Source organism: Somniosus microcephalus, unplaced genomic scaffold (assembly GCF_052327205.1).
Source record: "Somniosus microcephalus isolate GS21.2 unplaced genomic scaffold, FLI_Smic_1.0 unresolved_chr5, whole genome shotgun sequence".
In the NCBI taxonomy this organism is placed as follows: domain Eukaryota; kingdom Metazoa; phylum Chordata; class Chondrichthyes; order Squaliformes; family Somniosidae; genus Somniosus; species Somniosus microcephalus.
Genome location: NW_028225183.1, coordinates 47,880,146 through 47,894,441, shown reverse-complemented (window position 1 = coordinate 47,894,441; position 14,296 = coordinate 47,880,146). Strand labels below are relative to the sequence as shown.

The 14,296-nt window shown below is 47.9% G+C and overlaps 2 protein-coding genes across 2 annotated transcripts in view; one reads left to right on the top strand and one right to left on the bottom strand.

Annotated features, from left to right (window-relative positions):
• LOC147088163 (Fc receptor-like protein 5) overlaps positions 1-14,296 on the top strand; it is a 162,501-nt gene that overhangs the window by 101,340 nt on the left and 46,865 nt on the right. The window lies entirely within an intron of this gene.
• LOC147088164 (alpha-1B-glycoprotein-like) overlaps positions 1-14,296 on the bottom strand; it is a 47,144-nt gene that overhangs the window by 4,626 nt on the left and 28,222 nt on the right. The window contains exons 5-6 of the mRNA XM_085977751.1: positions 12,340-12,633; positions 308-604 (exon numbers count right to left, since the gene is read on the bottom strand). Coding sequence (XP_085833877.1) covers positions 308-604; positions 12,340-12,633 — 591 coding nt within the window. The remainder of the gene's footprint in view (positions 1-307; positions 605-12,339; positions 12,634-14,296) is intronic.

Here is a 14,296-nt window from a genome sequence, read left to right as displayed (position 1 = left end):
GTTTCTGGGAAAAACGCAACAACAGGAGGAGAGACATTTTTTCAATCCTTTAAAACATCATATCATTGGATAGCGCTGAATGTAGATGGGACATTGTCAAATGTGACTGGTTGATTCATTAATTGGTTTAATAACTGATTGCATTTTTAACTATTTTACTCATAAATTCATTGAGTCAGTAATTGATTCATTTATTCAGTTATTCACTCATTCATTTATTCATTCATTCCTACTGCATTCGATAAATAAAACAACTCTTTCAGCCTAAATGGAAAAGAAATAAACTGAATGTATGAATCTCACTCACCTCTTACAGATATATATACCGGGTCACTCAGAGCCGATGTTAGCTGTTTTCCCTCCACATTCCCCTTATACAGACAGCTGTAATGTCCTCCTTCGGCGTGATCTATATTATTGATAGTGAAGGTGACATAATCGGTTCCTGCAGCCGCAGGCTGGTCGTCTGAGTAGTTCTTTTCTCCGAGCCTATATAAGTAAAATGTGAAGCCAGTAATGTCCCGGGAGGTTGTACTGTTAAAAGTAACATTTCCACCCTTCAGAGCAACACTGGAATCCACTGATATAAATGGTTTGGGTAGACCTGTAATTCGAATAGAAGAAGTATTGACAATCCATTCACAATGCAATACAGACTTATTTTGCGATCCAAAATATTAATGGCCTGGACTTGCGTATACAAATCATAATTTAAACGTTTGCAGATTTCTCACAAATCGTAAAAATAGTGAGCACCGAGCTTGGTATTAAATACGCTTGAGATGGGCAAAATCAGGCTGTTGAAATGGGGAGATTCATTGCAGATGAAATTTAACACAAAGAAGTGTGAAGTGAAGAATTTTGGTAGGAAGAATGAGGAGAGACAATATAAATAACAAGGCATAATTTTCAACGGGATGGAGGAGGCAGGAGTCTATGTAAACAATCCTTTGAAGGTGGCGGTAATGATTGAGGCACAGAGAATAGAGGCACAGAGAACAAAAGTAAGGCCGTTATGATAAACCTTTACACCTCACTGGTTATGTGCCAGCTGGAGTAAGGTGTGTAATTCGGGGCATCACACTTTAGGAAGTATTCCAAATCTAAGGCAGAGGGACGATGGACCGAATGGCCTCATTCTGTGCTGTATCCTTCTATGATTCTATGATTAGTGGTGTCACTGAGAGCAAAGTGTATGCCTGTGTGTTCAGCATTAATTGATACAGACAAGCGCTGAGCGCAGTGACTCTTTTGTGAATATTAGAAACATAGAAGATAGGAGCAGGAGCAGGCCACTCGGCCCCTCTAGCCTGCTCCATCTTTCAATGCGATCATGGCTGATCATCCAAGTTCAGTACCCGGTCCCTGCTTTCTCCACATACCCCTTGATCCCTTTGGCCTTAAGAAATATATCCAACTCCCTTCTTGAATATATTTAAAGAATTGGCCTGTACTGCCTTCTGTGGTAGGGCATTCCACTTGTTCACCACTCTCTGGGTGAAGAACTTCCTCCTCATTACTGTCCCAAATGGCCCACCCCTTATCCTTAGACTGTGACCCCTGGTTCTGGATTCCCCGACCATCGAGAACATCCTTCCTGCATCTAGTCTCTCCAATCCTGCCAGAGTTTTATAAGTTTCAATGAGATCCCCTCTCATTCTTCTAAACTCCAGCGAGTACAAGCCCAATCGACCCAATCTCTCCTCATACGTCATTCCTGCCATCCCAGGTATCAGCCTGGTGAATCTTCAGTGAACTCCTTCCATGGCAAGAATATCCTTCCTCAGATAAGGCGAACAAAACTGCACACAATACTCAAGATGTGGTCTCACCAAGTCCATGTACGCCTGCAGCAAGACATCCTTGTTCTTGTAGTCAAACCCTTTCGCTATGAAGGCCAACATACCATTAGCCTTCTTAACCGCCTGCTGCACCTGCATGCTTAACTTCAGTGACTGGTGCACAAGGACACACAGGTCTCGTTTCACTTCCAGTTCACCCAATCTATTGCCATACAGATAATAATCTGCCTTCCTGTTTTTGACACCAAAGTGGATAACCTTGTGGCAGCGACCACATAGGGACAGTAACACAATTCACTATGTATAGCCAATGTTGTTATCGCTCCACATTATGTACGGAACTTGGTTGGGTTGTAGTGGCAGGGTCCCTTTAAGTGTCGTCGATTGTGTGATGTCGTCATAGCCCTGCGACCAGCTCGAGTCCCTCAGTCAATGCGGAGAGTTAATAAAGCTAACACGCCTTTTTCTTTGCTGCTATGAAAGTCTCGCAGACTGTTTGTTTCCAGCGACTCCTACATTGGTGACCCCGTTTCTCTTTTGAACGTTTCCAAAGACTTTCGGCTGAAAATTCAGTAGCCTTAGCACCTCATTTGAGGCGCTAGAGGGCCTTGCACCGGAGTTATGGCCAGTAGTGAAATTCCCTGGGGCCCTAAATCGGCGTTGCTCTGGTAGCGCTGCGCCGGCACCGATGACGCCATCGGTGTGCGCAGCGTCCCGGTTGCCGTGGTAACCCGCCCGAGCTCCGAAATTGAGTTGCGGCCGCCTCGCCCGTGGCAGCCGCAACCAGCGTTTTGTCAGAGGTGCCTTACTGCAGTTAGCGCCGGCGCATTAAAGGCCCCGCGGCGGCCGGCCGCTTTCCCGCCGGCCGCCTGCCCGCAGCTCCCTCCCCGGACTTCTCTCCCCCCCCACCCCCGGAACAGATGCAAGCCCAGCACTTGTCCGAGGTGCCGGGCTCATTTTTAAGCAGATTTGCGCGGGCCGCGGCCGGGTGCAGGCAGCTCCTCCTTAACGGAAGGAGGAGGCCTGCACTTCCCCAGCCTGCCGCACCGCATCGGGTGCTGCAGCACCGGAATTGCGGCGCGAAACGGCGGTTAGCGCCCTTTTCCAGGCGCTAAGACCCTTCAGTAGCGCCGGCAGCCGTTTGGGCGCGGCGCCACTGAATTTTTGGCACGCGCAGGGGACTTAGCGCCGGCACTAATTTCCGGCGCTAAAGCCCTGGCTAAGCCAAAACCCAATTTCTAGGCCTTTATCCGGGATGGCAACGAACGCTGTTACTCTCAAATTACCAGAGTTTTGGGAACGACAGGCTGCTGCTTGGTTCACCCAGGCTGAGGCTCAGTTTGCACACCGGGACATCACCGCGGACGACAGGAAGTATTATTACGTCATCTCTGCTCTCGGCAGCGCCACCGCGGCCAGAGTCGTGAGCCTGCTCGAAGAACCCCCGGAGCACCACAAGTTTGCGATGCTGAGAACGAACCTCATAGAGACTTTTGGACTATCTGAACCTCAGCGAGCACACCAGCTTCTCTCTCTACCCGGGCTTGGCGACTCCAAGCCCTCAGAACTGATGGACCACATGTTAACCCTCCTGGGCAAGCACGAGCCGTGCTTCCTCTTCAGAGAACTGTTCCTACAACAGCTGCCAGGGCAGGTATGGTCAGCTTTAGCCAACTCTCATATTTGTGATTTCCGTGACCTGACCAAGGAAGCCTACAAATTTTTCTCCTCCGGGCAACAAAACTGCGTGGCCATGCGGGGCCCTGCCCCCACAGCCCAACGGCGGCAGCCCACAAGCATGTGCTTCTACGATGCGCAGTTCGGCCCCAAAGCTAAGAAGTACCGGCCCCCGTTCAGCTTTACCATGTTGGGACAGGCGAAGGCCCACTCATTAGTTACGATGACTGTCGACCATTCAGTTGTGTCTGTTATTCGTTACAGACACTGACTCTGGACGTCGTTACATCTGCGACACGGGTGCCCAGGTGAGCGTCCTGCCGCGTCAACCATAGGCAAAAGGGGGGGAACCACGGCACTGCCCTCGAAGCCGCCAATGGCAGTTCCATCCGTACATTTGGGAAAAAGAGGGTGGCGCTGTGTTTTGGCGGTCAGCGTTTCGCTTGGGACTTTGTTACAGCGAAAGTGCACAACCCCCTTCTTGACGCTGACTTCCTTGCGCCAATGGCCTTCTGGTCAAAGCTGAGACTTTCACTTCGCTCCCGTGATTGCTCAGTTCCGGCAAGATGCAGTTGTCCAGCGCACTCTCTGCCTCCGATGAGTTTTCCGCCTCCTCGCTGGGTTCCCGGACCGCAGGAAGCCCACTTTCTCATCCGTTATAAAAAGATAAAGGGTAGCTAATGTAAATGTTGGTCCCTTAGAGGATGAGGCCGGGAAATTAATGTTGGGAATATGGAGATGGCAAAAACACTGAATGAATATTTTACATCAGTCTTTACAGTAGAAGACACTAAGAATATCCCAACACTGGACAAAAAGGGGGCTAAAGGGGGGGAGGAGCTAAACACGATCAAAATCACTAAGGAAGTGGTACTCGGTAAAATAATGGGACTCAAGGCGGATAAATCACCTGGACCTGATGGCTTACATCCTAGGGTCTTGAGGGAAGTGGCGGTAGGGATTGCAGATGCATTGGTAATAATTTTCCAAAACTCCCTGGACTAGGCAAAGGTCCCAGCAGATTGGAAAACTGCTAATGTAACACCCTTATTTAAAAAGGGCAGTAGAAAGAAGGCTGGAAACTATAGACCGGTTAGCCTAACATCTGTGGTAGGTAAAATTTTGGAGTCCATTATTAAAGAGACAGTAACAGGATATTTGGATAATCATAATTTAATAGGACAAAGTCAGCATTGTTTTATGAAGGGGTAGTCATGTTTGACAAATTTGCTGGGGTTCTTTGAGGAAGTAACATATAGGGTGGATAAAGGGGAACCAGTGGTCGTAGTGTATTTAGACTTCCAAAAGGCATTTGACAAGGTGCCACACAGAAGATTATTGCTTAAGATAAAAAATCACGGGATTGGGGGTAATATTCTGGCATGGATAGAGGATTGGCTATCTAACAGAAGGCAGAGAGTTGGGATAAATGGTTCATTCTCAGACTGGCAATCAGTAACTAGTGGTGTTCCGCAGGGGTCACTGCTGGGTCCCCAACTCTTTACAATCTATATTAACGATTTGGAGGAGGGTACCGAGTGTAACATATCAAAGTTTGCAGATGATACTAAGATGGGAGGGAAAGTAGTGAGTGAGGAGGACATAAAAAACCTGCAAGGGGACATCGACAGGCTAAGTAAGTGGGCAGAGATTTGGCAGATGGAATACAATACTGGAAAGTGTGAGGTTATGCACTTTGGCAGGAAAAATCGTAGAGCAAGTTATTATCTTAATGGCAAGAAACTGGAAAGCATTGAAGTACAAAGGGATCTGGGGGTCCTGGTGCACGAAACTCAAAAGGAATGATGGCTTTCATTGCTAGGGGGATAGAATATAAAAATAGGGAGGTATTGCTTCAGTTGTACAAGGTATTGGTGAGACCGCACCTGGAATACTGCGTACAGTTTTGGTGTCCATACTTAAGAAAGGACATACTTGCTCTCGAGTCAGTACAAAGAAGGTTCACTCGGTTAATCCCGGGGATGAGCGGATGGACATATGAGGAGAGGTTGAGTAGATTGGGACTCTACTCATTGGAGTTCAGAAGAATGAGAAGCGATCTTATTGAAACATATAAGATTGTGAAGGGGTTGGATCGGGTGGATGCGGGGGAGATGTTCCCGACGATGGGTGAAACTAGAACTAGGGGGCATAGTCTTAGAATAAGGGGCTGCTCTTTCAAAACTGAGATGAGGAGGAACTATTTCACTCAGAGGGTGATAGGTCCATGGAATATGCTGCCCCAAAAACCTGTAGAAGCTACATCATTACATAAATTTAAAACAGAAATAGACAGTTTCCTAGAAGTAAAGGGAATTAAGGGTTACGGGGAGCAGGCAGGAATTTGGACATGAGTCTAGGTTCGGATCGGTCATGGCCCTGTGTGTAGCGGAGCGGGCCCAGGGGCCGTGTAGCCTGATCCTGCTCCTATTTCGTGTGTCTAATTCTGTTAGATTCCGGAGATGATTATGTGATAGTGGATTGGCAGTTAGGATCAGATCAGCCATGATCTTATTGAATGACGGAGCAGGCTCGAGGGGCCGATTGGCCTACTCCTGCTCCTATTTCTTATGTTCTTATGTTCTTATGCCAACAAGCACCACATCCCGATCACCGGTCCGCCTGTCTATGCCTGCGCTCGGCGCCTCGACCCGGGGAAACTCGCCATTGCTAAAGCTGAGTTTGACAGGATGGAACGCCTCGGCATCATTCGCTGGTCGAAAAGTCAGTGGGCCTCGTCACTCCACATCGCACCAAAATCAGGCAACAGTTGGCGCCTGTGCGGTGATTACCAGCGCCTCAACGATGCTACGACCCCAACCGCTACCTGATTCCTCACATCCAGGACCTTTCCGCCCGCCTATCCAGGAAAGTTGTTTTCTCTAAATTGGACCTCGTTCGGGGTTACCACCAGTTCGCTGTCCGGCCCCAGAACGTCCAGAAAACCACGGCGATCAATCCGTTAAGGCTGTTTGAATTCCTCCACATGTCATTCGGTCTCAAAAACGCCGATCAGGCTTTTCAACGACTAATGGACACCGTGATACGGAACCTGCCATTCCTGTTTGTCTACCTGGACGACATTCTCATCGCCAGCACCTCCAGGACGGAGCACGTGTCCCACCTCCGGACTCTCTTTGAACGCCTCAGCCAGCATGGCCTAATCGTCAATCTGGCAAAGTGCCAGTTCGGGCTGTCCTCGATTGACTTTCTCGGGCACTGCATCACGAAGGACGGGCCGGTGCCGCTGCCATCGAAAGTGGAGGCCGTGAAGGATTTTCCTTGACCCCTCACCATAATGGCCCTGCAGGAGTTTATGGGCATGGTGTACATTTATCATCACTTCGTTCCCTGGGGAGCCCAGCTTATGCAGCCCCTTTACAAGGACATCAAATGCAAGCCCGCCAAGCTCGCCGTCGACTGGTCCTTGGAGATGGTCAATTCTTTCACGGACACGAAAATGGCTCTGGCTAACATGACCATGCTGGCGCATCCATTGCCCAATGTGCCAATCGCTCTCACCACTGATGCTTCGGACTAGGCTGTCGGCGGCATCCATGAACAGTGGGTCAAAAGCACCTGGCAGCTGCTCGCCTTCTTCAGCCAGCAGCTCCGCCCCAACAAGCGGAATACAGCATCTTCGATCATGTGTGTTTCAGCCTCTACCTCGCTGTCTGACACTTCTGCTTTCTGCTGGAGGCCCGCCCGTTCACGGCGTTCATGGACCACAAGCCATTTACCTTTGCCATGGGCAAAGTTTCCAAGCCATGGTAAGCCCTTCAGCAGCGCCAGCTTACCTTCGTCTCCGAGTTCACAATGGACATCCAGCATGTGGCTGGGAAAGACAAGCCCATCGCCGACTGTCTCTCCTGGGCTGTTGCCAGTGCCGTACACCTCGGCATCGACTTCACCCGCATGGCGGCCGACCAGGCCTCAAAGCCGGACGTCCAGGTCGACAGGACGGCTCTCACGGGCCTTCAGTTAGCGGACATTGCGTTTGATGATGCAGGCACCACGCTCCTGTGCGACATCTCCGCTGGGCAGCCACGCCCCGTCATGCCCGACGGGTGTAGAGTGCATGTTTTCGAAGCCATCCATAGCGTTTCCCACCCAGGCAGGAAGCCGTCACACATCTGGCATGGGCTCAAGAAAGACGCTCGCGACTGGGCCAATACCTGTGTGGTATGCCAGCGCTCGAAAGTGCTTCGCCATAATATTGCCCCGATTGCACCTTTCGTGGTGCCCAAGAGGTGGTTCGACCATGTTAACGTGGACCTGATGGGGCCCCTGCTGCCCTCCCGCAGGTTCACCCTCCTCTTCATGATGGTCAACAGGACCACCCGATGGCTGGAAGCCATCCCGCTGTCACCAACAACATTCACTGATGTGGCTCGGGCGTTCATCAACAACTGGGTCGCCCGGTTCGGCGCCCCATCTGAAGTATCCTCCAACCGGTGGCACCAATTCATGTCGGAGCTCTGGAACGCTGTTGCCCAAGGCCTCGGGTTGAGACTCCACTGCACCACCGCATATCACCCTCAGGCTAACGGGCAGCCTCCGGGACAACAGTTGGATCGACAGACTCCCGTGGGTCCTGCTGGGATTCTGGACCGCCCCAAGGAGGACCTCCAGTCCTCGTCCGCCGAGCTCGTCTACGGGCAGCCGCTGTGGGTTCCCAGGGATTTCGTCCCCAATGCCACAGACCCTTGGTCTGCAGCCCGTCAGTGGTCCGCCCCCTTGGCCAATGCCAAGGTTTTCATGCCGATGCCACGTCGCAGCATCGCCTCCCTCAGTCCCACGTTCCTCCCGACATTCGTGCGGTGGAGTATGTTTTCGTCCACCACGATGCCCACCGGGGAACTCTTCACCCACCCTATGACGGAATATTACGCGTCCTGGAAGCCGGGGGCAAGGCATTCGTGGTGGATGTCGGTGGTAAGCCGGACTACATTTCCGTGGACCATCTTAAGCCGGCACATGTTGATCTGGACCGACACGTAGAGTTGGCTCAGCCCCGTGTAGGTGCCGACCTCCGGCTTCTGCACTCTCAGCCTGCCACCGAGTGCCCAGGGACCCTCCAGCGACCCACCCGGTCCCCGCCCTGGATTTAAGGAGCCATTTCGGCCGTGTTCAGTTCCTCACTGTCATCAGACCCTGTGTTCCCTGACATCTCTGTGAGGTTATTTATGTCGTCCTTTGTGAAGACAGAACGAAAATATGTATTTAACTGGTCAGCCATTTCTTTGTTCCCCATTATAAATTCCCCTGATTCTGATGGCGAGGGACCTACGCTTGACTTCACCAATCTTTTTCTCTTCACATATTTATAAAAGCTTTTACAGTCAGTTTTTATGTCCCCTGAAGGCTTACTTTCATACTCTATTTGCACCTTCTTAATTAATCCCTGTGCCCTCCTTTCTTGAATCCTAAACTGCTCCCAATCCTCAGGTTTACTGCTTTTTCTGGACAATGTATGTGTCCTCTCCTTGGATCTTTTTCTATCCCTAATTTCCCATGTTAGTCACGGTTGAGACACCTTTTTTGTTTTTTTTAAGGCAAGCTGGGATAAACAAACTCTGTAGTTCACCCATGCAGTATCTGAATGTTTGCCATTGCGTATCCACCGTCAACCCTCTGAGTGACATTCCCCATTCAATCCTACCCTACTCGTGCCTCATATCCTCATAGATTCCTTTTTTTAAATTCAGGACCCTAGTCTCTGAGTCAACTACTTCTCTCACCATTTTAATGAAGAATTCGATCATATTATGATCGCTCCGAGCCAAGGGGCCTCGTACAACAAGATTGCTAATTAATCCTTTCTCATTAGATAATACCCAGTCTAAGATGGCATGATCTCTAGTTGGTTCCTCGACATATTGGTCCAGGAAAACATCCGGTATACATTCCAGGAATTCCTCCTCCACTGCATTGTATCTAATTTGGTTAGCCCAATCTATATATAGATTAAAATCACCCATGATAACTGCAGTGCCCTTATTGCACACTTCTCTAATTTCCCCTTTAATGCCATCGCCAACCTCCGCATTACTGTTTGGATGTCTATATACCACTGCCACTAACGCTTTCTGCCCCTTGGTATTTCTCAGTTCTACCCATACAGATTCCACAACATCAGAGCTAATATCCTTCCTTACAATTGTGTGAATCCCCTCTTTACACAGCAACGCAACCCCACCTCCTTTTCCTTTTTGCCTATCTTTCCTGAATATTGAATACCCTTGGATGTTGAGTTCCCAGCCTCGGCCACCTGGAGTCATGTTTCCGTAATCCCATTCAAATCATATTTGTTTACCTCTATTTACGCAGCTAATTCATCCACCTTATTACGAATGCTCCACGCATTAAGACACAAAGCTTTCAGTCTTGTTATTTAACGCTCTTAGACCTTTTAGAATTATTATTTATTGTGGCCATGTTTGATTTAAAACGTTGATTTCTCTGACTGCCACTTTTCTTTTTCTCCTTCCTATCTTTTGCTTTTATCCTTGTTTCCCTTTCCTCTGTCTCCTTGCCCAGGTTCCCAACCCCCTGCCATTTTAGTTTCAACCCTCCCCCAGAGCATATAATACTGGAAGATAATACTGGAAGGGGAAACATTTGCATGGCAATGGGGTAAAGGCAGGTGAGTGGGAGTAATTGTAGAGCTCTTGCAAAGAGCCACAACAGGCACGAAGAGACGATTGAGCTCCTTCTGGCCTGTATCATTCCATTATTGTATGATTCGATGATTAGTGGTGTCGCTGGCAGTAAAGCATCTGCTTCTGTTCAGGATAACTTGTTACAGACCAGATCTGAGCAAAAGCACCGTTTCTGTGGATATTGAACACCATTAAGTCAAAACATGAATTTTTTTTTGTAAATAACTAGAGGGTTGAATAGGCATGTTAACAATTCGTAGTTCCCTTCACTCACCCGCGATAGTGACCGTCACAGTCTCGCTGAACTGGGACAGTAACCACCTACTGTTGATGGAGGTTATATATCGGCATTTGTACCGTCCTCCTTGGTTTGTCCCGGTAACCGGGAATCCTCCAATGTTGTCCTTTGTGACGAATTGAGGAGAGTTCAGTCTTTGATTATCTTTGTAAAAGTAGATTTGACCGTAATGCTCTCTTTTCACTGTGCAGGTAATGGTGGCTGTCTCTCCCTCTACATACACCCGAGTCGGTTGGTCAAATGATATCCCTGGCGGTGATGGAGGATCTGTGGTAAAATAAATGGAAAGAACAACAGAAATTGATTCCCGCATTTTCCTGTGGTATGGGAGGCTGGTAACACAATAAAATAGTGACGAGTTAAATTGAAATGTTTGCATTGGCGACTGAGATTCGACAAAAGAGGAATCGACGGTTTCAAACAGAAGTGTGACAGCTGGGGATCTAGTTTCTAAACCTGGCCTTATCACTGACATGAATTCTGTGATACCATGAGAAGAAGGGGATGACGTTGGTTTGAAATTCACATTTCTGCTTATTTAGTCGAGCCATAACCTGATTAAAAGGAGTGAACAACTCCCATAATGTGCGGGGTTAGCATTTCACGTAAAGGAGTTCAGTGTTGCTGGGCTCTAGGATGTGTGCGTCGCTGACAAGGTGGCATTTAGTTCCCAACCCCAGTTGCCCTTGAGAAGATGGTGGTCGGCATTCTACTTGAAAGAAACTGTGGGCCCACAATGCTATTCAGTACAATCTTCCAGGACATTAAGCTGGCGATGGTGAAGAATCGCCAGATATATTTCTAAGTTATGATAGTGTCTGTCTTGAAGGTGGAACTGGGAGATGACCCTGTTCTCATGCAACTACTTCCTGCATAGTTTCTGATGACGAAGGTCACGTGATTGCGAGGTGCAGTCGAAATGCAATCCATTGAAGGTATATGGTTAACTACAATGAACTTAATTAAAATATGTTACATATCAGGATGATTTTGAAAATCTCGTTCCGCAGTTTCAGTTATCTGACTGAGAAACTTAATCGGACAAGTCCATCCCGTCTGGTGGTGCATCGTGACGTGACTATACACTCAGTCGGGTTAAAAATCTGGCAGGATGAAGCCATTTGACATTAACCATTTCACTGTTTTAGTTCGAGAAATTTAGGAGTAAAACTGGTAATCAGGGACATAGATTGTGTGAAGATAACAGACAGCCTGCAGTTCCCCTGCCTGAAGGTCTGGTCTTCACATCGCAATTTTTTGGGTCTCTCAGCTCCATAACACAGCATTCCCTCAGTATGAGTTACAGCGGCATTTGAAAATGGCCCAATCTTCCACTCCATTCAAATCAGTGGAGGGTAACATTGGGCGGAGAGTAAAACGGGAGGCCAATCCCTCTCCACCTCTTTCCCGCCTGGAGAATGTGGTGAAAGTTACCCTCCAAGGGTCGTCGCTAATGTTTTTCATTGCGTTTGAATTCACAAAATTCTGACATATTGGGGTATAAATTCATCTGGTACACGAGCATAGAGCAGGCGACAGCTCATTGATAGCCCGTTTAACTCATAGCCGGATATCCATTGCCATTGCCTGCAAAGGAATCAGAAATCAGGTGGGTATGAAACGGGGGTCCGATTCGCTTTCGCCCGTTTTGCGCTTCCGCCCTTGACGAATTTTAATCCATGATCTCCATTAACACCGTTTGCCGGTAATAGATTCACAGTGGGTGAATGCAGGGCCCAGTTTTATAGGGTTCCGTCTAAATTTGAGCAATAAGATTAGAGCCCATTCTGTTACCTTCCTCTCTCCTAACATTAAACCAGTCATTTTGTTACAGTGATTAAAGCATGATTTTATAATAATACCAAGTGCTATGTAAAAAACCCTGCTCTCTGTCACTCACCTGCTACCGTGACCGTCACAGACTCGCTGCGATGAGATTGAAACGACCTTCCATTGATGGAGGTTATATATTGGCACTGGTACCGCCCTCCTTGGTCTGTACTGCTAAACGGCAATATTCCAATGTTGTCCTTTTTGGCGATTTGATATAAGTACACAAATTGATGATCTTTGTAAAAGTGGAAGTTTTTCCCACGATAATTTCCGTTCACTTTGCAGGTCATGGTGTCCGTCTCTCCTATTACATACACCCCAGTCGCATGGTCAAGTGATATCACTGGTGTTGTTAGCGGATCTGTGGCAAAATAAAAAGAAGTACAATGAGAAATGGATCTTCAGATTTTCATGTGCAGTGCAAGGTTCGGAACTCAATGATGATTGTGTGGTGTTCAAGCGCAGTTTCCCACCTGATACAGGGATTCCACAAAAGAGGTTTTCGGGAGTTGCTTACAAAGAAACAAGGATAAACTTGCATTTCTATAGCACCTTCCATGACCTCGGGACGTCCCAAAACGCTTTACTGCTAATTTACTACTTTTGAAGTATAGTCGCTGTTGCAAAGAAGGAAATCAAATGGCAGAGCCAAAGAACATAAATCAGCTCGAGTTCTCTGTCCTACGTCCGGTTTTATGCTGGGGATTCTACTCTGGGAAAAGAGCGGAATAAGGAAATGGTTGCTTTGATATGCACAGTGCTGCTAATTATCCCAGGGGAAGATGCAATCAGAAAGAGTGAAATTCTCAATTAAATCCACAACATGACCGATATCAGTGCAAGTATGAAACCTCCGCCAAGGGAAGGCAATTAGAAACCAATCTCAGCGGGGCTGTGACTGTTCCATATTTCAAATAATTAAGCTGTTTTGTTGTACTCGCAATTATTGTTATCATTACCGTTGTGATATTCGCTGGCATGTCTGGTAACTGCTGTCCATCGCTAGTTTCCCCTTCAGAAGGTGGTGTGATCTAATTGATCCGCAGCGAGTCCGGTGCAGTCAACGTGCACAAAAATGTCGTGAGTTATAACATCTGGACCTACCGACATTGAAGGATATATGTCCAACTCAGGAAGCTGTGTGACATACAGGGGAACTTGCAGGTGATGATGTTCCCATGAGTCTGCTGCCGTTTTCCTTCTTAGTGTTAGAGGTCGCGTGTTTGGGAGATGCTGCGGAAGAAACATTGGTGAGTTTCTGCAGTGCATCTTGTAAATGGTACACACTGCAGCCACGGTGCACCAGTGGTGGAGGGAGTGAATGTTTGAGGTGGTGCATGGGGTGCAAATCAAACGGACTGCTTTGTACAGGACGGTGTCAAGCTTCCTGAGTTGGAGCTAAATTCCTCAACGCAAGCGGAGTGTATTCCATCACACGACAGACTTGTGCCAAGTAGATGGTGGAAATGCTATGGGGAGTCAAGAGTTGACTCATTCGCTGCAAAATTATTCGCCTCCGACCTGTTCTAATAGCTACAGTGTTTATGTGGAAGGGAATTGGTGTTCATATTTTTGGATGTGAATTTAGAGGTGATGGTTTTGGAGGTGATTGTAGAGGTGATGCTGTTCCCATGTGCCTGCTGCTCTTGCACTTCTGGGCGGTTGAGTTCCCGGGTTTGCGAAGTGCTGACGAAATTCAATGCAGAGATCGATATGGAACCATACAATTTAATCAGATTAAAATATCACGCAAGATTGGATTATTCTGACAGTCTCGACACACAGATTCTGTTGCCAGACAGGGAAGCCTGTAATGTGTCAAGGCCAGTCAGTCTGGAGAGCTTCTCAAGGTGACGCTGCACTCACTGGTGATAAATCCATGCCGTCGAGCTGTATTTGTGGCAATAAACTTTGATAGTTCAAACATGTAGAGGATCATTTTTCCTTAGGCGGATCCTTGAAGCAAGTGGTCACGATTCGATTTCACACACATAATTAAATGGGAAGCTTTATCAGGCCGGTCC